We start from the raw sequence: 23,618 nt of genomic DNA, 5'->3' as shown, positions 1-23,618 counted from the left end.
TGTGGTCTTCTTGTACCGATTGTGCCCGACTAGCTGTCCGACTCATCGGCCCATTGCTCCCTCAGAGACTGGATCGATGCGGCCACATCCCAGCCCGTCCGGGTCCACATCTCCCTCAGCAGGATTTCCGCTGCCTCCTGGTCCAGTCGGTGCCGGATGACCCATCCCCCTGGTTCGTTAGCTGGCCCAGGCCGTCAGACACGGACACTTACAAGCGACCAGGCTGTGGCGCGCCGTGAAGAGGGTATTCTCCGCCTTGGAATTCGACTTGGCCAGCGCCAGGACCATGAACAGGTGGTGTCGGATCGTTTTCTATTCATGTCAATTAGCAGTGAACAGACAGCACGCCAGTAACATCAGGCGAAAGGCAAGCAGGCGTCATACCTCGGTATTCCGCGAGTTCCTAAAGCTCTCATACGCAAGCACCGGGCTCGGGCAGCAAGAAAAAGCCAAAACAATCTTGGCAATATGATAATACTGGACACCGACCACTGCAGCCATTAGCATGATCTAAAAAAGAACCACCAAACTCACCATGCACCGGCAACAACATCCACAACTCTGGAAACCGACGCGAAACCTCTTTCCCACGGGGAAGAGCACGAAGCGGTTCAAACGAAGGCGGTTTCGAGGCGTTCCACTCCTCCACCTCACGAGCGATGATCTGCAGCTCAGTCGACTCAGACACCTGGTTGAAAGCGCACCTCAGAATCTTGGCGAGCAGAAAGACCATTCTGCTGGCCCAGGCGAAGTCATCGTCTCGGACAAATATATCCGAGCGATGGAAGCATTCGAGGTTCGTGCGGAGAGGCTTCTGCGAGATGAGCGACACGTGGATGTCGTCGCGGAGACAAAGCCAGGCTGCAGCCTCGCCCAAGCCACCCGAGGACCCAAAGGAGGAGACGGTGTTCATGATGTGCATTGCGCCTGTCAGGTGGAACTGGTTGTCGTCGTCTAAGCGGTCAGCTTGCGATTGACGACTGGGTCAGAAGACATACACTCCATCTCCTCATGCTGTCGCAGGATCGCAACAGTGGCAAGCACAACATCATTCACGCCACCCTTCGCTCCAGACAATGCGGGGATCAGAAGCTGCAGACAGGCATTATGGTACTGCAGAGCCTCGGCTTCGTTCCCCTTCCGCTGGCGTTCGACATGGCGAGACGAGAACGCGAAGATGGCCAAGCGTAGGACCGGCTCCTGTACCGCTCTGACGGGAACCTCGATCTCGAAATGTCGATGTGGATCCGTGATATCCGCCTATCCGTGTGAGCTCATCCAAAACAAGCCGTGATTGTGACCAACTCGGAAGCTTACCCATAGCGCCATATTTTCCACATAATTGCGCATCAGTGTGGCCTCTCTCTCATTGAACGAAAGCCTGAGCGGCAATCCCAAACCGACTGCAGCATCCGACTCAGGCGCACGGATCAACCCTCCGTCCAGCAGCCCCTGCGACGCCGCCGACGACGAACCACTTCCCCACAGATGGTCCGTGGGCTCGGACGGATTCCCAAACAATCCTCCGACCTCCTCATCCGGACTAAGACCACCCTCGTCTTCACCTTCACAAACCCCTACCCCCCCATCGCCATCCTGCCCATCCTGCCCATCCTTGCCATCCTGCTGTCCCTCATACAGTCCCCTAACCTCATCCGTCTCATCCAAAAACTGCACTTATTCAAGCAATTAATTAGCCTCTCAGCCCCAACCCAACCCAGCCCAGCCCCAACAAAAAGAAAAGAAAAGAAAAGAAAAGAAAAAAAGAAAAAAAACTAACCCGGCCCCCTCCAAACCACCCACATCTCCCTCCCAGGAAACGCCTCCCCATCATCATCAGCATCATCAGCATCACCATCGCCGCCACCATTCCCATTCCCATTCTCATTACCAATCAGTCCTCAACCCCCACCCTGACCCTGCGAAATCGGACATTCACCCCCCTCTCACAGCTCGTCTGCGCCCGGAGACAATGGCCACAGGCGGGGTCGTTGGTGTCACCTGCCCTTCGTTAGTCTGTACACCGTACACCGTACAACCATACTATGGCGTCAGCAAGTAATGTATAGAGTTATTGAGAAATAACAGGGCCAGAACGAGCTTATACGAGCGAGTCATATGGTAGATAGTGAGTGGCAGTGGTGGTACGGACATTTTAGATGGCGGACTATTAGAATTAGAATTAGATTCAGATTCAGGATTGGGATTAGGATTGGGCTTAACGGTATGTAGGGTAGTCAACCGGTTGATCAGTTGATCAGTTGATCAGTTGATCAGAGGGGAGGAACCGGAACCGGAAAGGGAGGGGAAGAAACGAAACTCACCCCTGCATCTCTGACTAGGACCGGGCCAGATTGTTAGCGTAGATCGTTTCAATAGGAGTAGGTACATATAGTAGGTATATAGGTAGGAATGGGACTGGGACTGGGACTGGGACTGAATGGCAGGTCTTACTTACCACCCGGTGATCAGACGATTCCGTGTTCGAGGTCTTGAGGATGAGGATGGGGATGGGGATGGGGCTGGAGGCATTGCTTGGGGGAATGGGGAAGTGAGTTGTTGCTTCTGCTGGTCAGGAGGACGGAAAGAGTTGTCTGCTTATTGCTAGCACCTGCTCCTGCCGAAACTAGTCCCGGTTGGGGGAAGTCCCCGCAATTTGGTTCCCCGCATTTGGGAGGAGGGAAGAAAGTCAATGGGTTGGGTTGCCAAGCTTTAAGGGGGTGGTTTCTTATGATGAATTAGGGAAAAGGGGAGGCATTATATGTTCTGCTGAAGAAAAAAAAAAGAAAAGAAAAGAAATTCTACTCTACATATCTCACATCCACATATACACTCGAATCCACGACGCCACCACATAAATCCATCCATCCATTTAAACCCAGAAATCCATGCTGCGCTCATGTCTACTCACGCCTGCTCGAACCAAGCTAGTAATACTCCGGCAAATCGCCAAAACTCGGAATGACATCCCCGCAGCGAAACGACGGACTATACGCCTTCTTGGGCATATAGCCGTTCTTCCAGGCGGTGCGATAGCTCCACTGAGCGGCCGACTCGGTAGCCCACGTCCAGTAGAACCAGCCCATGGCGGTCTCGAACGCCGACATCTGCGCTTCCGCGTAGGTCTGCAGGAAGGTCTTGTAGCCGGTGGAGTAGGCGCCCGGCACCGCGTTCGCCTGCGTGCAGCTGCAGGTCCCCTCGCTGGCCGTGGGGCAGTACGCCGTCGTGTCGGAGAAGGTGCCCTCCCAGCGCGTGCCGCGGCCGACGTCGTTGACGTATTGCGCGCAGTCGGTGTCGGATTGCGACCATTCGCCGCAGATGGTGGGGCCCCAGCTGAAATGGGGTTAGTGAACGGTTGTTGTGTTGGTTGGGGTGGGGGAGGGGGGGGATGGGAAACATAGGGGAAAGGCAGGTTGGAAGTGGATGTTGGAAAATAGGAAGGGAACGTACCCCGTGCTGGTGATGTTGATCGCCTCAATCATGCTGAACCAGCTCTCACAAATCAACTCCACCTTCCTGGTATGATTAAGAACGATCTCACCCGTATTAAAGACCGTATACTGATGGGTATCCAAGATCATGTTATTCGGGCGTGTCTTGAGCATCTTATCCCATTTATCCAGATTCAAGAAGCCATCATGCACGGTGACCCAGGCTTCGATGCCATTCTTCTGAACCAGATCCGTGGCCTCGATAGTCCAGTTCAGGACCGCCTCCACAGACAAAGAAAGCATCAACGGCTCATTGACCAAACCATACAGCGTAACGACATTCTTATACCGATCCTGCGCAAAGAACTGCGACAGCTGATTATGCAGCTCGAGCGAACGCTGGCGATTCAGCTCCCCATCCGTGCCGTTCAACCAGCGGATCAAGCCCTGTCGTCCACTGTGGTTCCACCCGTTCTGGCTGCCGGGGATCCCATGCGGGTCGAGGTTGACGCGCAGTCCGTATTTGCGACAGTACTCGATGGCGCGGAGGAGATATCGCCAGGCGGTTTTGGGGACGTACGGATCGCCATCGTACGTCTTGACGGCCCAGTACGAGAACTGGATGCGGACGTGGTCGAGCCCGGCGTCTTTGATGTCGGCGAAGTCCTGCTCCGTGATGAAGGTCGAGTAGTGCTTCTCGATCACTGAGCCGGCCGAGTCGCCGAGTTTCTCACTGAGCGTCCACTCGTCGATGATGCCTTCGCTCAGGGAGTATGTGTCGAAGAGCGAGGGGACGATGAACGGCTCGAGGGATAGCCAGCCCCCGAGGTTGACGCCGCGGATCGGCTGCGATCCGTACGGGAATTTCTCGTCCAACGGAGGGACGTTCTCGTTTGCCTGGGCCGAGTCGTTCCAGGTCGAGTTCAGGCCCATGATGGAGAGGCCGCCCACTGTCGCATTCGTGAACGTGACGTTGAAATCGGTGGTGTCGAGCCACGTGAACGGGTCGAGATACGTTCCTTTCGCCCACGCCTGATTTGATTCCGTCAGCACCGCTCAAGCGCATACTGAAAACCAACCTACCGGGATACTGTCAGGACTGATCCCCTTCAGATTCGACCCTGAGCTCGTCGCCGCGGCGTCCGACTTCGCCGCCAGCTTCCTCGACTCGATAACACCAACGGGAGCCGCCACGGCCGCCAGCACCAGGATCACGCCCACGAGAATCAAACTGCCTTGATACCGCTTCCAAAACGACGGCCGCTGCACCGCAGAGCCCTTCAGACTCCCATCGCGACCCCCCTCGCCCTCCTTCATCAACATACCCTCCGTCTCGGACCCGCCACCCCCCCGATGCCGCATCTCCATCTCCATCGCCGGCCCTCCTCCAACCGTGCCCCAGACACCACCCGCCCCTGCGCCTGGCCCTTAGGTATGACCATCGGAAAAGAAGGCAACAGAAACGGCTCCTCCCCCTGATTGACAACAGCTGTCTTCTTCTCCCTCTGCACCTGCCCCTTCCCCTGCCTATCCGCAGACCTCAACCCCCACCCCCATCTTCATTTCCAAACCAATCCTCCTCCCCCGCCTTCGACCCCAACAACTTCGCCAACGCATCCCCACTAAGCAGCTCCTCCTGCGTCCCGCGACCCTTCTTCCGGAAAAAGGCCGCCAACCTCTCCCGCCTCCTCTGCCGACGCGTCTCCCGATCCGGTCGCTCTTTGCGGCCCCCCTTCACCCGCTCCCCGACAGGCAACCCGGGCAGCAAATCCTCGTCTGCGTCTTCATTCGCCGCCAAAGCCCGGATCGTGTTCGCGTGCTGTTCGCGCGCGTTCACGACGTCTTCTTCCCGGGGAACGAGACCCTGGGGCCATTCGAGGCCGGAGGGCTGGGAGCGGAGGGGGACGTAGGGGTCTGAGACTGGGAAGGTGGGTTCTTCATGGTTGTTGCGGTCGTGAGAATCGTAGTTGAGGCTAGGGCTGAGATTGGAGTTGGGGTTGGGGTTGGGGTTGGGGTTGTGTGTTGGAATGTGAATAGTATCATCATCGTCGTCGTCCTCCTCGTCATCGTCATCATAATCATAAGCATGAATCTCGTAATTGTAAGAGCGGGGGAGAACAGATCCCGATCCCGATCCCGATCCCGATCCCTCCTGTGCGTAGTAATGACCCGGACGATATACGAAGCCCCCGTCGTCGTCGTCGTCGGAGTCGGAGTCGGAGTCCGGGTCCCGAGATACGGATCCGGGGGTATACACGCTGGTCGAGTAGTGGAATTGATCGGGATCCCGCTCGGGAGAGGGATCCCGGTGGCGGGAGGGGCTCGGCATGCCAATCAAATATCACTAGTCTATTGTACCGTGTACTGGACCGGAGCGGAGGGAAGGACCTGTCACGCTCGGGTGAAAGGAATGTGGATTTGGCTGGATCGGATCGGGCTGGACTGGGCTGGGCTGGACTGGGCTCGCGTAACAGGTCCGGAATGAAGGGGATGGATAATTGGATCTTGGATGGATGGAATGTGGCCCCGCCGGTCCGGGCCTTGGATCAGATTGACCCTTGGTTGGTTGGTTGGTTGGTTGGGTGTCCGGGAGGGAGTTGGGAATTGGGAGTAAACGACTGGGTGTGTCCGGCGGGATGGACGGATTGGGTTGGGAAGAGAGGGAAATTGATGGATAGCTAGGCGTGCAATAGTGCCAGTCAGAGAGAGAGAAATAGAATTAAGCCTCAGCCGCGTGACGGGGACAATAGTCATGACCGGGTGGGCGTAAACGGGAGAAGTGGGAACCGGAGGTGAGCCTGGCGCGTCTGGCGATAAAAACACAACAACACAACACAACACAACATGAAACAGGACAGGGCGGAGCGGGTGATTCGTCCGGTAAGGGTCTTTGTATTGGGGTTACTCGGTTGGGACTAGTGCGGAGATCGGGGCGGGTAGCAGGGCTGCATTGGGTTAGGCCGGATGGACCCTTGCGCGGATGGGGAGATTCAGATGGAGGTGGGATTTAAGGTCAGGGAGGTTGATGGATTGATATGCAAGCCACATGCAGTCAGCTATTTTTGAAAATCTGTCTCAACTCTGATGGAGATGGCAGATGCAGCGATTGTGGGGTTGCCAGTTCCGGATTGACGATATGTCTTGGTTAAACTACCTCAAGAATATGCATGCAAGTCGATCTACTCCGCTGCACACAATCACTGAACAACTCGATCATTGATCATATCTTACCACCAATCATACTATTTCTGTTATTACATCTTACCAAGCTCAGTACTGCGCTAAGCAACTAGTACTTGGTGTAACGCAGGTACGGCTTCAGCTCGCGCACCTCACCAAACTTCTTCTTGGCGTCCTCGGTCGACACCGAGGGCGGCACGATGACATCCTCACCGACGTTCCAGTCGATGGGCGTGGCAATGCCCTTCCTATCAGCCGTCTGCAGGGAGTCAATCACGCGCAGGACCTCGGCGGAGTTGCGGCCCGTCGAGGCGGGGTACGACATGGTGAGCCGGATCTTCTTCTCGGGGTCGATGATGAAGACGGAGCGGATGGTGAAGATGATGCCCTTCTCGGCGATGTTGTCCAGGTCGCGCTGGTCGACCATATCGTACAGGAAGGCGACCTTGCGGTCGGCGTCGGCGATGATGGGGAACTGCACGTTGGTGTTGGCCACCTCATTGATGTCGTCAATCCACTTGTCGTGGGACCCGAGGTCGTTGGCGCTCTGATTATCTTGTCAGCGGGAGCAGTGAGGGCGAGGGGTGAGATGCACCCACGAGTCCAATCATCTTGACGCCCCGCTTCTCGAATTCACCCTTCATCTTGGCGAAGGCGCCCAGCTCGGTGGTGCAGACGGGGGTGAAGTCGGCGGGGTGGGAGAAGAGGATGGCCCAGCTGTTGCCGATGAACTTGTGGAAGTCGATCTCGCCATGGGTGGTGGTGGCCTTGAAGTTGGGGGCTGGGCTGTTAGCAGGATTCAATGCGATGGGATGGAGGATGGGCATACCGGTTGAGCCGAGACGCAGGCGAGGCTGTTCCTGGGGAATGGTCGCGAAGCGGCGGGAGAGGGGCACGCGGGGTTGCACGCGAGGGACGCGAGGGACGCCAGTGAAGGAGGCCCTGGGGAGAGGGGTAGCTCTGGGCAGAGCGGTGAGGGCGCGAAAGCCGGTGCGGGGAAGAATTGAAGCCATTGTGATACGAGCGGATTGTTGTAGATGGATGGAAGAGCTCGGTACTTCTGTTGGAGCTGGACAGGTCTTGCATCATTCCGGCAGTGGCTAGCCGGATTGGGATGGTGGTGCACGTGGTGATACCTCAGGCAGGAATTCTAACAGTATCGTATTGTGTATCTACATCGTATCTATGACCCCCACTGAAGTACTATGAAGTTACAAAGTGTGGCAACGAAGCAATCATCATGGATTGACTGTTTGTTCCTGGTCTGGTGAGACCCCAATATCTTTTGCTGCTGCGCTGATCGAACCATTTTGGGCACAATCCCAGCCAAATGACAGCCTGACAATTGATGTTCCAGCACACCTTAAATTCACCAGAACCCATATCAAGATTCAAGGTTTCGATCGCCAAGTCTTCAACTGTATATTGACAACTTGACGAGGAGTATATACCCGTTCGAGTCTCGACTACAGTCGGATATACGCTGTGGGTACTAGATAGATAGTGGAATCCCGATCCTGAATGCTACCGCACAATCCCACCGGCAAATCCCACCGCAATCTCCTTCCACCTCGTATTAACGCCGCAACCAGACCGGACAGCGCCACCACCCAATCACCCAACCAGCTCGGATCGCCCCAGTGGATGCGTGCCGGATAAAGTTGCTTCTATTTGCTGGAGCAGTGGGGATGGCGTGCCGAATGAAGCCGGCGCGAAAGTGCCAAGTTCGATGGTCTGGTGGTTTAATTGCGCGGGTCTGAAGGCGCATGAAGCGTTCGTCCATATTGCTTGGAGCTGTTTGACCTTGATGGTTGATGGAGCAATGGATTGATTGATTCGATTCGAAAAGCCTTCCCAGTTCCCAGGTCCCCTCCTCGTGTCTCACTCGGAAATGATGGCACTGGCAGTGGCACCAGAAAGTGAAATGGCGGCCATCCGCCGGTAACCCCGCTAAAAATAGACCCGCCGGCGCCGGAAGGGAAAGCTCGACTCCCGCAGGAGTCAGACAGGAGAATCCTACTTAGTATCTATCTAGACTACTGGAATTCTCCCAACCTTACTTTACTCCCACGAAGCTTATTCTTCAGGGTTCTTCTCCGTGTTCTTGACACTTTATTCATGGGAGAGTACTCCGGACGAGGATCTACATCAACTAACCACTTATTCACTACTCAGCGGTCTGAAGTATGTCTTATGTATGTTTCTCGTGTCGGTGCGATCGGTGCGACCCTGGATGGGGCGATATGCTGTGTCACACTGCCTAGTTAGCTAGCTTATGTGGAGGATGGGTTGCCAATTGTGCTTAGTACCCTACCTACCTACCTACCTACCTACCTACCTACATACATACTAACAGAGTCCATCCTGTACATAGATTATGTCCTGCTGCTGCATGTAGAACCGGCTTACAGTCTGCGAGGTCCATTCTTTAAATAAACATGGGCAGGAGACAGACCCTAACCATTTACCATAGACCCTGGTACATACCGAGTCCTACCCCGTCCCGCAATCCATCCATCCATTCATCATCATCCCCCCCCCCCGACAAAGAAACCCAAAGTGATAGCCACCGATGATAGTCATCACTAGCCCCATCCCCTGATCATCCATCGAAAAAGCAACCACCCACCCGCAGGGCCATTCATTCATTCATCCAGTAATCAGTAGTCACATCACAACGAACATGTCACACATACAGTACCAACCAACCAACCCCGTTAATCTCTCCAGACCCTCCCTTGGTCTAGTCTCTACGCAGAAATACCTACTTAAACATGTAATTTCCGGGATCCCCTCAGCGACTCGCCCAGCAGCTCGCCCAGCAGCAGCAGCGCGCCCCACAGCCCACCCACCGAACCAGCAACCACAGCCGATAGGTCCAGGAGCAAACAGGGTCCCTGGAGTTGCATCCAGCCAGGCCTGGAAGAAGTCCACCCAGCCGTACCATACACAGTACCGTAGCCAGTAGCTTTAGCCAGCCAGTAGCAGCAGCAGCAGCAGCAGCAGTAGCAGTGGTAGTAGCCAACACCCCAACCAAGCCCTGTCTGTACCTTGGACGGACCCATGTAGTCAGGTAGTGAGGTAGTCAGTCAGTCAAAAGACTAAAGACTTAAGACTAAAGACTTAAGTACCCAGCCAGCCAGCCAGCCAGGTGTAATTATTCCCTGTGCTTTGTCGTGTTCACTTTCTTTAATTCCCACCACACCACCACCTCCCCCCTCTCTCTCCGTCTCTCACTCCTAGGGAGACTTACGCCTACCTACGGTATAGTCATTGCAATGCATCAATAATAACCCTACCACCACCACCACCACTATCATTATCATTATCATCACCACCAAAATACTACAACAATAATAAATAATCATGTCGCTCCTTCTTACCAACCGCCCCACCGCGGCGCTGCTGTTCGCTCTCCTCCTGCTGAACTTCTACCTCTTTCATCGACTGCTTCGCCAGCCGGTGATTGATCTCCAGACGACTATTACTTCCACGCCGATTCTTACTTCCTCTTCCTCGTCCTCGTCCTCGTCCTCGTCCTCTGCTGCTTCCTCTTCGATAGCGGGGCAAGATCTACTACCATCAATACTACCAACATCCTCACCAACATCCACCTCCACCTCCACCTCTACAACCACAATCACCACAACCACCACCACCGCCCCCTCCTCACCCACAACAATCCCACCACAAGAAAAACAGAAAGAAAAAAGAATCCCCCTCAAACTCTGGCAAAAAACCGGTCCACGGGGCCTGATCCCCCCGACACCAGAATACATCTCCACCTGGACGACGCTCAACCCATCATTACGGCACGAGATCCTCAGCGACGAGAGCAGCACGGCGTACGTGACGAGCACATACACGACTCTCTGGCCGGAGGTGGCGGCGCTGTACAACGCGATCCAGGTGCCGATCGTCAAAGCGGACCTTCTGCGTCTGTTGATTTTGTATGCGGACGGGGGGATCTGGAGTGATTTGGACGTGGGGTGTGAGAGGCCTGTTGGGGAGTGGGGGATTTTCGACGATGATGATGATGATGATGATGAAGGGGAGGGGGAGGGGGAGGGGGAGGGGGAGGGTGAGGAGGGGACTGGGACTAGGTCTGGGACTAGGTCTGTGACTGGGAGAAAGACCCGGGTAGGGAGAAAAGCAGGCGATGTGAATGTGGTCGTGGGGTTGGAGTTCGACGGGTGGCAGTTTGCCAGCTGGACGGTGATGGCGACGGCCGGGTCGGGACACATGCGGGCGGCGATCGAGTACGTGATGGGGCAGATGGGGGGCATTGCGCGGGCGAACAATGTCACGATGGAGGGGGTGACCATGGAGATGATTCCGGACGTGGTCGACGCGAGCGGGCCGCAGGCCATCACGGTGGCTCTCCTGCAGAGTCTGAGTCGCGAGTTGGCGCAGCCCGTGGGCAGGGCCAATATCAGCCAGATCAGGGAGCCGACGCTGCTGGGCGATGTGCTGGTCTTGCCGCAGGCTGCGTTTGCGGCACGCCAGGGCGGATATCCCACCGACCAGGGGCCGTATCTGGTGTCGCATCATTACGCGGGGTCGTGGAAGAATCAGCAGGGAGGGGAGGAGGGAGCGCAATGATGGAGGGGCATGTATAGGTATGTGATATGTACAGTATAGTGGATGCATGATTAGTAGACATAATGTTGGTTATCCAGGCCATGGTTTCCGATGGGAATAGATGCTCGTCTGCCAGCAGACACGTTCCAAAGCGCTTCTAATGCGCATGCACCCATTCGGGCGTCTCGCAGGGGTGGCTGTCGCGCCAGTCCTGGATCTTGCGCACGTTCCAGCCGGACACCCACTGCTTGCCGTCGTCTTCGCGCTTCGCCCCCCGCTTGAATGCATCCGTCAGTACGTGACATTCTTCGCCGTTGTACCGGTACTGGAAGCACGCCTCCATGGTGAGGCAGCTGTCGCGGCATTGCTCCAGCGTGGGGGTGATGTCCCCGGGGAACCGCAGCTGGACGTTGGACAGGTTGTCCCAGTCTTTCTCCTCCGTGGGCATGTCGTCCGAGGGGAATGCGATCTCCGACAGTTCCCGGAAGAGCAGCGGTTCCTATACCGTTAGCTTGATTTGACGTATACCGAAGAAGAAGAAAAGAAGAAAAAAAACCATACCGAGATGTTCTCCCGCGCCTGCTCAAAGTCGAAAATCGTGCTGCGCTCCCGGGGTTCTACGTGATGCATGGTCACCACCGGCTGGCACCAATGCGTCGGCCCGAACGGCAGCGTGGCCGGCTTCTCGCCGTTGATCTGCGGCCAGAAGTTCTGCACCCCCACGTTGATCTCCTGCTTGATCGTGCGCGCCAGCACGAAATCACCACAGCACTCGCGCGTGAACACCTCGTCATAGCGATTGGCCATGCCCGGATTCTCGCCGACGAAGCGCTTCAGCAGCTGGCCGGAGATGACATAGCCGCTCCCGCCGTGGGCGAACGGCTCGGAGATGACATAGGCGACGGAGCCCATGTACAGCTCGTCCTGGGGCGACAGGGTCTGCAGCCAGAGCAGCATGTTGCTCCACACCAGGTAGGTGTCTGGCTCGATGAAGACGTACCAGTCCATGTCGGGGCGCTCGTTCCAGGCCATCTCGACCATGTGCAGGAACTTGTACTTGTCCAGGGTCCAGGCGTCATGGCCGTCCTTTTTGAGTTTAGCGATGTCCTGGCCCGTGCGGCGATAATCCTGCTGCTTGAGGTAGAGGTGGAAGTCGGGCAGGGTGTCCTTCAGCGACTGGGTGAAATTGGCCAGGGCATCCTGGATGTGGTAGGGGCCGATCTGTTCGTCGAGGTCGGAGAAGATGAGGTAATTTTCGGAGCAGCCCAGGGTGGTGAGCAGCTGGGTGGGGAGCTTTTCGTAAATCTCGGTAGCGCCGGTTTTGATCACCAGCAGAACATTCCCGGGATCGGCAAAGGCGCCGCGGCACCGCCGGTCGCTGGCTTCCCCTGTCTCGGCCGGGCTGGTGGGGGCGTGGCCGAGGCGGTGGGCGTGGACGTGGTGAGAGGGACAGAGGACGTCGTCGGATTATTGACAGCAGCGGAATTGGACGGGAAATTGGAGGGCGAGTCGGAGTTGTGGGGGTCGTCAATGTTGTGATCCTGAAGCTCTTGCAGCGGACGGGTTCCGTCGACTAAGGAGCCCCACGAGGCGGGCTCAACCTCATAGAACGCCACCACGAGGGTGCACACCAGGCACACCGCCGCCAGGGCCAGCCATAGCGCCTTGCGGGAGCCCGGTCGCACCCAGAAGTCGGAGGGGCGCATGGAGGGGGGATGGATGGTGGGATGGATGGTGGGAATGGAAGAGGGGGGGCAAAGGGCAAGACAAGAAAGAGAAAAGAATGATGGGAGAAAGAAGGGGAATGGGAAGGGGAAAGGGAAAGGGAAGGGAATGGAAGAGAGCGTGAGACGGGAAAAGGAAAGAAGATGGAGGAGAGTGAGATGAGAAAGGGACCAAGACAGGTGTATATAGAGTGCGGCTAACTCATCAGTAACTAATCCACCAACACAGACACGCCCGCATCTAAAACTGCTAAAACTGACCAGGAAGGAAGGGCATGACGATATCAGAAACCTGCCGCTCGGTCTTCTGGCGCCAAAGCCAGCAAATCACGGGGGTTTCAACGGTTTGGCCCGAAAAAGGCCCTGGACTTGTCGCGGGGGCCGAACGGGAAGCCCTGAACTGATGCTGTTATCACCCTCTCCTGGCTAGTCCGCTTCAGTCATAGACTTATCCAGCCTTCCCTGACTATCCCGGTTTAGCAGCCATCCTGCGTCGCCCTAGTGCCCCATGCCTCGTACTCGACTCGAATCAGCCACGCCCCCGAGGCCGCAAGTGGGATGGCCGCTCGACTCGCGCATCGTATCCTTCAACCGTGCCCCATTGCGAACACCTCTAATCTTAATTCGCACAATTAAGGTCCCTCCCTCAGCATGGCTGTCGCTCGGTCAGGCGGGCGGCTGGCTGGTTGGGAGGGAGGGAGGGAGACTTGACTTTCTTCCAACCCTGCCTTGTCTGTTGACATACGACTTCTTTTGCGCATACTTCTTCTGTATAGGTAGTCATCATCACCACCACCACCACCACCACCACCACCACAACAACCCTATACGACGAAATTTTTTTTTCCCCGTAACACCCGCCACCATGAGGTTCCATCCTCTTTTCTTTCTGCTTAATGGCCTCGTCGCCCTCTCCGCTGCTACCTCGACAAATTACTTCGTCACCCCAGGCACGATGGCCTCGGCGGTGGCCAGCGGCAACGACACGGCCGATTATCCTGTCTTCTACGAGGGCGACTCGTACAACTTCACCTGGGTCACCAACTTCACTGTCGTCAGTTTGATCCTGTATCAGAATGGGAACAGCACGGGGATTCGATTCTGGGGTGAGTCTCCCCTTTCATCCTCACCCTCCATCCCATCATAATCAACTCACACATCCCCATCCCCTCCCCTTCCATCCTATACCCAACCCTCAAGACCCTCCCCTAACAATAACAATAACATTCCAAATCCTAACCCCCCTTAACAGACTACGTCTCCAACCCCCCGGCGCAATACACCTACGACATGACCCCCGACGTCAACCTAGCCTGGAACAACGTGTTCTTCGTCTCCCTCTGGAACGAAGAATACCTCACAGAGAGCGGCCCCCGCCACTTCTACAGCGAATACTTCCGCATCGAAAAGAAAAACACCACTTCCAGCACCTCCGCCCCGACAACCCTATCCACCAGCCCCAGCACCAGCACCAGCACCAGCACACTCACCTCCGGCTCCAAGACCAACTCCACCTCCACCAGCACATCCACCTCCACCTCTGACCCAACCGCAGGAACCAGCGGCCTCTCCTCCTCCACGAAAGTCGGGTTGGGAGTCGGTCTAGGTCTCGGGATCCCGCTCCTCGCTCTGGCCGCCGCGGGGCTGTTCTTCCTTGCGAAGAAGAGAGGGGCGGGAGCTGGTGCTGGTGCTGGGGAGGGCGCGGCGTGGCAGCAACAGCAGCAGCAGCAGCAGCTTCTTCACCAGCAGGGACAGGGCCAGATGGTCGCCACGTCGCAGTATAGTCCGCCCGTGGAAGCGGATTCGGTGGCGTATTCGGCGGCTCCGTCGGCGAGTGCGAGTGCGAGTGCGAGTGCAAGTGCGTCCGGGTTTGTCTCGCCCGGGCAGAGCATGCCGTTGGAGTTGCCGGGGGATGAGGGGAGGAGGTATGAGATGTGAGATGTGAGATGGGAGGTGGGAAGTGGGGGTCTCGTCCCCGTCGTCTCTAAATCTATGGGTTTTCCTTCCTTTTTTTGGATGGAAATATGTGCTTATTGGTTGAAGTTGGTTGATGTCGTGTTGGTCGGTTTGCGCGTGAAAGTGCGTGAAGCAAAGCAACACAATGCAACACAACACAGTATACATGCGTGATGTGATGTGATTTGATGTTCTTGTGACGTTCTTTGGATGTTCAACGTATATACCCATGCATACATCCCTACTATGTAATACCTGCTATTTTATTTTATTTTATCTTTGTTTTCAACACCAATATATACCCTTTATCTGAGTTGAATGCAGAGGAAGTTCAGTTAACTAGGTAGGTAGGTAGGTAGGCAGTTAACGAGCTGCCAGCCTGATGGGATGAGATGGTGGTACTTTTGCCAGCTCGTTTGGTTATTCTGGACTGGTTCCGGTGGGTGGCAATCCATCCAATGGGTCGAAATAGCACAGAGGTCAGAGATAGATAGATAGATAGATAGGAGAGGGGCTCGTGCAGAGCGGAAATAAGCATGTCTCAGGTAGAATGTAAGTAATCCCTGTCAACTGCGTCCGGATGCAAGTCCGCGATAAGACACCCGGAGATTCTTACATGCGGACATGTCCATAGATTCTACTCCATGTTTGTGGGCCAGACACGATCAAAGCTCCATCAATTCTATAGTTATATGGAAGGAGAAACGTCATTAGTTACAAGTGGTCCATCATGACTGGTACAATCCTCTCGGGGCCACGACTCTCCACAGGGTATGCTAACGCCAGACAAGTATATCGAAAGGGGAACGAGAAATGGCAGAATCAAAAACGGTGCTCCGCGACCATCGTCGGTATGTCACAAGGTTAGATAGATGAATTATAAATCGTCATATGCCACTCCCATCTGTACAACTCCGGAAGCCAACACCAAGGAAATAGAAGCGGAAATAGAAGCGGTGCGCTGAATCCAGGGAATCAATGACAAACACTTACCCAAGGCACGGAAGCCCGCGCCCGGGCGGAAACGACGGGGGATGGATATGCTGTCACACCACGACGCCGCGGGTTTCGACTTCGGCCCACACACGTCGCGGGTTGCCGAGCCGGCGTCGGGGAACAGAAACAAACTTGGTTGACCCGGCCACGCCGTGTGATCGCGAGCGAGCTCTCGATGTTGTATGTACGAGTCGAACCTTGACGGCACGCTCGGAACGATTAGGCGGTTAGATGGGCGACATGCCATCCCGGCAAGCGTGAGCTTCCCAATCAGCAATGATCTCCATCCAACCGTTCAACAGCGGTCAAGTCATAGCGAAGCCTTCCCCTCCGGGTATCGAGCCGAATTGCTGGCTCTTCAGCTGATGATCTGCCGGGCTCCCTCTTTACCCAGCACGCCCGGCTCCTGGGGCTTCGGACTCCTGTCGCGCCCCTTCTTTCGGCTGAGGAAAGCAAGCATGCCGCTGTTGGAGCCCTTTCCTTTGGCCGACCCCGTATCGTAGCCTTCCGCAGGAAGGGTGGTGCTGTGGTCGGCGAGCTCGCTCCAACTGCCGGCTTCCTCTAGCACCATCTGAACGCCTCCACCCTTGCTGGTCTTCCGTGTCGCGCCTCGCGGGCGCGCTGCGGCATTTGCATTTGGCGGTAGGGGACGATGGAAGGGCGGCGCTGGCGGCGGCGGCGGGGGAGGCAGAGATGCTTGTGAGGTTGGCGTCTCGCTGAGAGGAGACGGGGCGTCCGGCTGAGTCAAGTGGCTGGCCGATCCGTCGTTGCGTAGGGGAGGCGAATTTCTCGACAGGTCAGGCTGCGAGACTTGGCGGGAATGTGAATTTGTGGACTGGAGCGGGAGGCACTCTTCGGGGTTGCTATGTCTAAAAATTAGTAAATACCAACACATCCACAGACCCGGGTACTCACGTTGATGCTGCAATCGCTTCCGCGGCGTTTCTACAGTCGGTCAGTTAGCCTGCGACCCACAACGTCTGTCTGTCAAACGTACCCTGCATATACCACCCGGGTGTAATCGAAGGGCTCAAACATCGTCTCGATGAGACGGTGAAGTTCGTCTTCTCGGATTTCTTTCGCCGTTGCGTCGTCCCGTAGCTCCGCTCTTGGTTTTTGCCGGCGAGCCCGGGCCTCGAGCGGCGCCTCCTCCAACAGCAGCTCCTCCAGATCATATGTCGCATCAAAGTTGGTCTTATCGCTGGATGGCGTGAATACCGGCGGTACCTCCTTGTGCTCGAGTGCGACGAAGTCAATGTCGGCAAAGAACATATGCGAGGTGAAGCTCTCGAAGCTGATCGCACCGATTCGCTTCGACCGGTCTCTTTCCATCAGTGCTGCCAATGCTCGGAGACAGGGAACGGAGACGGCCGGATTTGTGACGTAGTACTTCGGTTGCGCCTTCTTGATGTTCTCGCTGAGGACATCCTGGCTCCGACCTTCAAATGGGCGCTGTCGCAATGTTAGTCCCCGCGAATGGCATGCCATCGGAGTTGCAAACCTTGTTATAGATACACTCATAGAACGTGACTCCCAGCGACCACCAATCCACCTCACAGTAGTATCCACCTCCTTCGTATACCTCAGGGGCTAGGTATGCTAACGTGCCCGATTTACTCGTGAGGGGCTTGCCCGGTCGGAAATCGGAAGCAACATTCTGCGAAAGTCAGCTGTGAGCCATGGGGCTACGTTGAACGCGGAGCTTACAAAATCAGCTAAATGGACGTGTCCCTCCGAATCCAATAGGACATTGTCCGGCTTGACATCACGATGGATGATTCCCTGCGAGTGGATATACCTCAGGGCACACCCAAGCTCGGCCACCCAGAATCGAACTGCCTCCTCGGTGAAACATTTTCTCGAAATATGGAATCGCAGGTCACCACCATTCATCAGATCCACCACGATGTAACTTCTCAACTATCAGTGACTGGTACGCAGGGGCCGTGTTGGGAAAGCTGTTGTAGGACGCACATGTATTCAATATCTTGGAAGCTGTATCTCAAGTTGCAGAGGAACGGATGGTTGAGGTGTTCGAGCATCCGCCGTTCACGAATGATATTCCGTACGCTTTCCGACCGGACCACTATCGGACAAGAGCCCAGCCGTCAGCATGAGGTCAACCATCTCCGACGCCGAACATACCTTCTTCTTTCCGAATATATTTCAGTGCAAACGTCAAGGCGGTGTCTTTCTTCTCCACAATGCGAACCTTTCCAAAAGCACCTTTTCCAACCACCCGCAACAGGCGGAACTGATTCAAGTTCACTGCGCTCCACTGTCAGCACCCTGATTGCCAGTTGTCCCCCGTCGATTCACGCGGGGGAGTATGGACGCAATACGCACGCTCATCGGTGGAGGCCACCTGTTTCCCTTGGGAGTTTCCCATTGGGAAACCTGTGAAATGTAGTTGTGTAACAACGGACGCTGGAGATCCTTTTTTGCGTCACCTCCGGCAACATCCCACTCAAGTCCGGGCTGAATCTGGTCGACGAAGAATTTATGAGGGAGGGGGGTGGGAGAATCGGCAGGGGGGGGGGGGGCGGGAGACGGGGCGAAAAAGGTAGGGGATCGGGCGAATTGGTGGAGGATATCGAGGGAGGGCAGGAGATTTTATAGGAGATATCGAGACTGGCACATCCAAGCCTATACATAGCACGACACGAGTTAGCCTGGGAGCCAGGATTGCGGGCAACTGCAGCTGTCTAATGGGGACGGGGGGGGGAACGTGGGCGGAGGGGCTCATTTTCCCGATTCGCAGGGCGATAGTGTTTTTGACAGGTGAAACCTACCCCAATGAAGAGCGACGGCAGCAAGGACAATACAGATAGATCTGAAGAGCGACAGGAAAGTGAAGTCCCGACAAGGACGACCGAACGGAGGCCTGGTCGGGGGAGAAGGGGGGCGGAAAGAGGTGATTCTTGCTGGGTTTCGGAGAAGGACGTGAGAGGAACGGGGCAGCCCCTAAGACGGAGTAGTTGATGGTTAGTTTGGTTCCAGTCACTTTTCTGACCAGCAGGCGGGCCGCCAGAGAGCGAGCGAGTTGGTCTACTACTTACTACTTTCAGGCTGACGGAACTGTCTCTCCTTTGGCGTTTTTTTACTTCTTTCTCTTCTTTTTTTTTTTTTTTTTTTTTTTTGCTTGTTCGTCTCTTACCTGGGGGTTATTTGCTTTTCCTGGCCCGGGTCTGGCTGGGTTCTGGAATCCGGCCAGCAGAGACACCGACGATGGCACGAGGGCGGACGGCAGAACACCTGAGGACTGAAGGTGAAACGGAGACTGAAAGAATGAGTCCCGATACGAGCAACGGGGGCCCAGGTGACAGGATTAAGCTATCTGGGTTCTTGGGTCGGCTTGGGTAAGCAAAGCGAAAGTCTGGAGAAACCCAAGATGAAGCAAGCAATGGATGGTAAAACCTTCCAGCGATGGTACAGTATTAGTCGTAGTATTAGTATTTACCGGCCCTGCATGGAAGGGTGCCTAGTACTAAGTAGTGGTGATCACGGCGGTGAAAAATTATCTGCACGATGTACGGGAGGAGATAGAGAGTGGTACGTGGATATTATTATGGGACTGGGTGAGGAGAGAGAAAAGGGGAGGATGGAAAAGTGCCGCTTGGGCCCACGAGGAAGACGAGGCGAGGGAACTTGAGAAGAGCGGCGGTGGAGAGAGAGAGAGAGAGAGAGAGAGAGAGAGAGAGAGAAACAGAGACAGAGACAGACAAGAGACACCTCGCAGCCTGAGGCGGCACACTGCGTAACATGACATATCGCATATCACATTCTCAGTTCTCACCCCCTAGTCCCTACCCTACCCATCTCCGGATTCTAGATGAATAATGGATGCATGGTTCGATCCTCACTAGTTGCGTAGTTGCATTCGCCCTCCCACTAGCACCGATTACCAACAAAGAAACCCCCCAGCAGCGAAGGCACTATGGCGATTCTAGCGAATCCTTTTATACAACCCTGGAACCGCAGGTGTACCGTGCAATACCGACTTACTACCGACCGACATGCTCGATCCCAGGCAAGGAACTTCCATCGAAGCACCTTGTTTTGCCCACTAACCCAACCCAAGGTTTGCCTTCCTTGACCCTTACGCCTCGCTGCTTCTTCCCCTCGGTTTTCTTTGTCCCTTTTTCCACGTCGTGCTTCTCTCCTTCCTTCCTTCCATCCCCCCTTCCCCCTCCCACCGCCCTCCCGACCGACTCCCAATCTCTTGTCCGCCTGTCGCCGCGCCTCTCCCATTCGGTCTCACTTCGCATTCACCAGTCCGGCTACCCCTCGTTGCTCTTTGATTCGATGCACGCGAGACCTGCATTCCAGACCCGGGCGCAGAGCTTCTCCGGGCGTCGGTCGGACCAGTCACCCTCTTTGAAGCCTTCCCGCTAGGGTGTGTGCGTGGCCATATCTCGTGGCCGCCACGTTTTTGACCGACCGCAGGATGGCTGGCACAGTGATACCAATGACACCCTGTCGCCCAGACTTGTGCTGATGAGGTGGCGGTTGGGGCCAGAACCGCGATGCTGGCTGCAGAGTCCCTTCCGCTGATACGGGTTTCGCCGTCGGGGTCTGGATGTTCTGGGCACTGGGCTGGTCTCAAGTGTCCGCCCAGTGGTGAGATGGGGAGCCCCCCCTGTTGCTTGCCACGAATAGCCTGCAGATCATCTACACCGGTTTGGACTCTCACGCTGCTAGCTGCGTTCATCCCTGTCTGACATGGTCTGGTGTTTCAGGTTTCAGTGGACAGGGCGCCTGCATCGAGAGGATCCCGGTCAGGATGAGCGAACCCAGTGTGCCCAGTTGTGCTCTAGCCTGCATCTGCGCCGCGGAACTACCGTCCCCCAATGTGTGCGCTCGTGCTGTGCGTGGGTTTCTGCGACGGGACAGCGACCGACCGACCGACCGACCGACCGATCTCCTGATTTGTCTCCGACCGCAGAAAGCCCAATATCGTCGCGTCCCATGCTGCTGATGCTTGTTGATTGATGACTGCGGTAATCCCACCGCAGGATCATCCACTTACAAAGCGGGTCCGACCCCCAAGTTCTCTTTAGCCCAGAGATTTGGTGGATCCGGGCGCCCATCTCATCCAGCTTCGGCTCGCCAACGGTGCTGATCCCAGTGGTCTACGCAGAATTGGGACTAGTCTCGGTTACATACTGGCTGTAGACTCCCGACATCAAAGTTAGCGTCCTCCCCTTACCAGCACGGCACGGTGGCAGACCCGGCTAGATACCTCCGTGGCTCTATATCCGAGCGCCATTGACTGCGGCCCGAAGTCTATCTGAGCAGCACTATCTACTTCGCCCATCTTTCGAAGGTCCCTGCAGTCAGACAACCGTTCCACGGCTATTAGTTCGGTTGACGTGTCGAACAAGAACGACAAGAGTGGGATTCGAACCCATGCCTTGCGAGACTACACAGTACGACGCCAATGGAAGGGTAAAGAACCCGGCTGATATTGGGTGTTCAAGGTAAATCAAGTCCATGCTTCCTGAATAGCATGTGCATTGCTTTTATATTCGATGATGGGTAAGAAAGTTTCCTCTGTCAAAACGAATTGGCAATTTTTAATCCTAATCTACCAGAGTCGGAGGCCAAAGTGGAGTATACGGCTTATATCCTCCGTGCAGTGAGTTCCATAGATAATTCACCATTCATTGTAGGCAGTATATATTAGTAAACCCAATATATTACCTGGCAAACCTGCCCACTGGAGTCGAAGGGTAAAAGTGGCACATTGACTTTCTTATGCACGTTATTGCAATCCATCTCCCAGCTTCCAGATTGCCAAACGACGCGGGTCGTCTAATTTAACACTCCAAGACCAGCACTATCAAAGAGGCCCAATTATTCATTGTCTCTAAGGATCTCAATAGCCTATTGTAAAATTCGGGTATCCGCATTCTTGGCATAGTATTTTTCTTTGTTTCACACATACAAAATCAGTATAACCGCCCGCAACAAAAGATAGGTACTAATACATCCACGGCCATCACAACCACCTTTTCACTGTTGGTACCTGGTGTCCTTAACCGATCGCATTGTTCATCAAGTAGGCAAGATGTCCGAGCGGTTAAGGAGCTGCACTCAAGATCACAAGACCTTGTCCATTCCAAATGGATGTATTGCAGTATCGAAAGATGCGTGGGTTCGAGTCCCACTCTTGTCATATTTTTGCGCGATTCGGGTCCGTTGGCGTGGATTTTTTTTTGCTGTTCTCGGTTGTTCTGGGTAAGGAGGCGGTAGGCATGCTTGACTTCAAGTCTTTTTTTGTCCGGGTTACCTACAGGTGGTGGTTGGCCCTATGGGGCCCTGTGTAGCCTTGGCTGGGAAGTATCAAACTACAACTACTAGTTATCCCGCGCACACGTGAAGGTAATGCAGGTCTGTTATACTGAATCTTAGTAGATAAGCCGGTGTTACCAGGGTTGGAAATAACCATCAACAACTTCCTACTTATGTTCAATGTCTGTGTGGGTTGCTATTGAGTCATTATTGGTCCAATCGAATCCATTGCCCAGAAGGAGAGAACGTTCGTCAAAATCCCGTCAAGGCGAGTGTGTGTGGACCATCGAGAGGATGGCTTTGCGGAACACATCGGTCGGTGAGTCCGGATGGTTCGTTGGGTGATGGTGGGAAATAGACTGAAATAGCTATATCGAAGACCCTTTCTGGATTGCCGCAATGGAAGTCATGTGTGACATGGGCCGAGTCTGCCTGTTGATTTAAACATTGCATGGTGATAGCCACACAGGTAACTGAAGAGAAACCGGCGAGCTGCCAAGCTTCAAATAGCCCTTCTACTTTGTCGTTAGGGGCGTCCGCTTATGGATAAGAGCCTGTTATAGTATTATGGAGCAAATGAGGGACCCGAGACTGAAACCGACGGCTCTCATGCCGAGGACGCATCCCAATCGTAAACAGGGTGTCAAAAAAAACCTTGTATTGGGGGTTTTAGAGGGCTCTGAACTGCATAGAGAAGCGCTTCCGGCGCCTGAGATCTTTTATAAGTGAGTTGGCACCAAGAAGAAGGTTTGTTGATGGGAGATCGCAGTGAATCACTGGGTATTTTTGAAGAAGATGTACTGCTTCAGTAGCCTGTATGCTGCATCGGAGGTGGATTTGAGGCGACATATCTTGATTGTCTGCTGGATGTACTCCTCAAAGTTTTCATTCTGATATTCCATCGCAAGGTAGCAAGTGGGTTGGTCTCAGGGAGTGAGCTTGAGTACGCGTGGATGCTTTCCGATTATCGTATAGATGCAGGCTTCAAAACGTATCCTTTGGTGGCGGTGTTCCTCCTCGAGCCAGCATGATAGTTTCGGGATCGGAGTCATCGTAATTGCGCCACGTTGTAATCCTCCAAAGACGGCAGCGCAGCACGTCAGAGCTTTGATTTTGGAGATATGAAGCCGGGGGTTGGACCTGCCAGAACCCGGACTAGTCCTAACTAGGAGATTTGGCACTCCACACGAAGGCCCGGAATAGACTAGTGCTATCACATGACATATACCACTTGCCGTCTTGGGCCTAGTGGAGATTTGTGTAGAAAACGGCATACCTCCCTCAGACGACACTTTACTCTTGGTTCTCCTGGCCTCTAGTCTGGAGCTTTTCGAGCTTGACGACATTGGAAGACCTGGCAAATTCTGAAGCATGACAGAGGCCATCTGTGTCGCTCAATTTACTTCCGCCCCGCCCCTCGGCGGACCATTTGGTTGATTGTTACAAATCAAAAAAA

General features: G+C 54.9%; 9 protein-coding genes and 1 non-coding gene across 10 annotated transcripts; 4 read left to right on the top strand and 6 right to left on the bottom strand.

The window, feature by feature from the left end:
• Positions 1-29: 29 nt before the first annotated feature.
• BO70DRAFT_380807 (uncharacterized protein) lies at positions 30-1,858 on the bottom strand (the record flags this gene model as incomplete). The annotated part of the gene is made up of 7 exons (XM_025545428.1): positions 30-181; positions 213-312; positions 385-491; positions 535-954; positions 999-1,260; positions 1,318-1,671; positions 1,781-1,858. 7 exons carry the CDS (start codon positions 1,856-1,858, stop codon positions 30-32), a joined length of 1,473 nt encoding a protein of 490 aa, XP_025397733.1.
• Positions 1,859-2,814: 956 nt separating this feature from the next.
• Positions 2,815-4,729, bottom strand: exg2 (putative exo-beta-1,3-glucanase). The gene is made up of 3 exons (XM_025540399.1): positions 4,515-4,729; positions 3,451-4,463; positions 2,815-3,333 (listed from the first exon to the last, which is right to left on the bottom strand). The coding sequence occupies exons 2-3, from the start codon at positions 4,362-4,364 to the stop codon at positions 2,928-2,930; spliced, it is 1,320 nt and encodes a 439-aa protein (XP_025397732.1). The 5' UTR covers positions 4,365-4,463; positions 4,515-4,729; the 3' UTR covers positions 2,815-2,927.
• Positions 4,730-4,971: 242 nt separating this feature from the next.
• BO70DRAFT_430501 (uncharacterized protein) lies at positions 4,972-6,222 on the bottom strand (the record flags this gene model as incomplete). Its single annotated transcript, XM_025548162.1, has 1 exon — positions 4,972-6,222. The coding sequence occupies exon 1, from the start codon at positions 5,758-5,760 to the stop codon at positions 4,972-4,974; it is 789 nt and encodes a 262-aa protein (XP_025397731.1). The 5' UTR covers positions 5,761-6,222.
• A 251-nt stretch (positions 6,223-6,473) lies between these two features.
• BO70DRAFT_363529 (peroxiredoxin) lies at positions 6,474-7,645 on the bottom strand. The gene is made up of 3 exons (XM_025543592.1): positions 7,441-7,645; positions 7,211-7,392; positions 6,474-7,158 (listed from the first exon to the last, which is right to left on the bottom strand). The coding sequence occupies exons 1-3, from the start codon at positions 7,622-7,624 to the stop codon at positions 6,721-6,723; spliced, it is 804 nt and encodes a 267-aa protein (XP_025397730.1). The 5' UTR covers positions 7,625-7,645; the 3' UTR covers positions 6,474-6,720.
• Positions 7,646-9,771: 2,126 nt separating this feature from the next.
• On the top strand, positions 9,772-11,587 carry BO70DRAFT_339509 (uncharacterized protein). The gene is made up of 2 exons (XM_025541250.1): positions 9,772-10,613; positions 10,746-11,587. Exons 1-2 carry the CDS (start codon positions 9,978-9,980, stop codon positions 11,211-11,213), a joined length of 1,104 nt encoding a protein of 367 aa, XP_025397729.1. The 5' UTR covers positions 9,772-9,977; the 3' UTR covers positions 11,214-11,587.
• Positions 11,221-12,941, bottom strand: BO70DRAFT_363527 (glycosyltransferase family 31 protein). Its single transcript, XM_025543591.1, has 3 exons — positions 12,630-12,941; positions 11,754-12,594; positions 11,221-11,691 (listed from the first exon to the last, which is right to left on the bottom strand). Exons 1-3 carry the CDS (start codon positions 12,896-12,898, stop codon positions 11,350-11,352), a joined length of 1,452 nt encoding a protein of 483 aa, XP_025397728.1. The 5' UTR covers positions 12,899-12,941; the 3' UTR covers positions 11,221-11,349.
• A 706-nt stretch (positions 12,942-13,647) lies between these two features.
• On the top strand, positions 13,648-15,167 carry BO70DRAFT_363525 (uncharacterized protein). The gene is made up of 2 exons (XM_025543590.1): positions 13,648-14,022; positions 14,169-15,167. Exons 1-2 carry the CDS (start codon positions 13,782-13,784, stop codon positions 14,852-14,854), a joined length of 927 nt encoding a protein of 308 aa, XP_025397727.1. The 5' UTR covers positions 13,648-13,781; the 3' UTR covers positions 14,855-15,167.
• Positions 15,168-16,162: 995 nt separating this feature from the next.
• On the bottom strand, positions 16,163-18,372 carry BO70DRAFT_69824 (serine/threonine-protein kinase). The gene is made up of 8 exons (XM_025548658.1): positions 18,215-18,372; positions 18,014-18,136; positions 17,843-17,954; positions 17,576-17,780; positions 17,370-17,525; positions 16,866-17,320; positions 16,784-16,813; positions 16,163-16,731 (listed from the first exon to the last, which is right to left on the bottom strand). Exons 1-8 carry the CDS (start codon positions 18,255-18,257, stop codon positions 16,227-16,229), a joined length of 1,629 nt encoding a protein of 542 aa, XP_025397726.1. The 5' UTR covers positions 18,258-18,372; the 3' UTR covers positions 16,163-16,226.
• Positions 18,373-19,616: 1,244 nt separating this feature from the next.
• On the top strand, positions 19,617-21,025 carry BO70DRAFT_69812 (uncharacterized protein). The gene is made up of 2 exons (XM_025548657.1): positions 19,617-19,949; positions 20,608-21,025. Exons 1-2 carry the CDS (start codon positions 19,712-19,714, stop codon positions 20,844-20,846), a joined length of 477 nt encoding a protein of 158 aa, XP_025397725.1. The 5' UTR covers positions 19,617-19,711; the 3' UTR covers positions 20,847-21,025.
• Positions 21,026-21,932: 907 nt separating this feature from the next.
• Positions 21,933-22,046, top strand: BO70DRAFT_t213. Its single transcript has one exon. It is a non-coding gene; the product is annotated as a tRNA-Leu (tRNA).
• Positions 22,047-23,618: the final 1,572 nt, after the last annotated feature.

The sequence above is a fragment of the Aspergillus heteromorphus genome (assembly GCF_003184545.1).
Source record: "Aspergillus heteromorphus CBS 117.55 chromosome Unknown BO70scaffold_19, whole genome shotgun sequence".
NCBI classification, from domain to species: domain Eukaryota; kingdom Fungi; phylum Ascomycota; class Eurotiomycetes; order Eurotiales; family Aspergillaceae; genus Aspergillus; species Aspergillus heteromorphus.
This window is presented reverse-complemented; position numbering and strand designations above follow the sequence as displayed.

Excerpts from the sequence above, each read along its gene's own strand:
- BO70DRAFT_363529 (XM_025543592.1), bottom strand. The coding sequence starts at position 7,624 with ATGGCTTCAATTCTTCCCCGCACCGGCTTTCGCGCCCTCACCGCTCTG. Across the intron at positions 7,393-7,440 it reads CCTGCGTCTCGGCTCAACCG|CCCCCAACTTCAAGGCCACC; the intron begins GTATGCCCATCC and ends CTAACAGCCCAG. Across the intron at positions 7,159-7,210 it reads GCGTCAAGATGATTGGACTC|AGCGCCAACGACCTCGGGTC; the intron begins GTGGGTGCATCT and ends CAAGATAATCAG.
- BO70DRAFT_69812 (XM_025548657.1), top strand. The coding sequence starts at position 19,712 with ATGCATGGTTCGATCCTCACTAGTTGCGTAGTTGCATTCGCCCTCCCA. Across the intron at positions 19,950-20,607 it reads GCCCACTAACCCAACCCAAG|GTTTCAGTGGACAGGGCGCC; the intron begins GTTTGCCTTCCT and ends CTGGTGTTTCAG.
- BO70DRAFT_69824 (XM_025548658.1), bottom strand. The coding sequence starts at position 18,257 with ATGGGAAACTCCCAAGGGAAACAGGTGGCCTCCACCGATGAGC. Across the intron at positions 17,321-17,369 it reads ATGAGTGTATCTATAACAAG|CGCCCATTTGAAGGTCGGAG; the intron begins GTTTGCAACTCC and ends ACATTGCGACAG. Across the intron at positions 16,814-16,865 it reads ACCCGGGTGGTATATGCAGG|AAACGCCGCGGAAGCGATTG; the intron begins GTACGTTTGACA and ends GACCGACTGTAG.
- exg2 (XM_025540399.1), bottom strand. The coding sequence starts at position 4,364 with ATGGGCCTGAACTCGACCTGGAACGACTCGGCCCAGGCAAACGAGAAC. Across the intron at positions 3,334-3,450 it reads ATCAACATCACCAGCACGGG|CTGGGGCCCCACCATCTGCG; the intron begins GTACGTTCCCTT and ends ACCCCATTTCAG.
- BO70DRAFT_363527 (XM_025543591.1), bottom strand. The coding sequence starts at position 12,898 with ATGCGCCCCTCCGACTTCTGGGTGCGACCGGGCTCCCGCAAGGCGCTA. Across the intron at positions 12,595-12,629 it reads TCCTCTGTCCCTCTCACCAC|CCCGGCCGAGACAGGGGAAG; the intron begins GTCCACGCCCAC and ends CGCCCCCACCAG. Across the intron at positions 11,692-11,753 it reads AGGCGCGGGAGAACATCTCG|GAACCGCTGCTCTTCCGGGA; the intron begins GTATGGTTTTTT and ends CTAACGGTATAG.
- BO70DRAFT_363525 (XM_025543590.1), top strand. The coding sequence starts at position 13,782 with ATGAGGTTCCATCCTCTTTTCTTTCTGCTTAATGGCCTCGTCGCCCTC. Across the intron at positions 14,023-14,168 it reads CACGGGGATTCGATTCTGGG|ACTACGTCTCCAACCCCCCG; the intron begins GTGAGTCTCCCC and ends CCCCCTTAACAG.
- BO70DRAFT_339509 (XM_025541250.1), top strand. The coding sequence starts at position 9,978 with ATGTCGCTCCTTCTTACCAACCGCCCCACCGCGGCGCTGCTGTTCGCT. Across the intron at positions 10,614-10,745 it reads ACGTGGGGTGTGAGAGGCCT|ACCCGGGTAGGGAGAAAAGC; the intron begins GTTGGGGAGTGG and ends ACTGGGAGAAAG.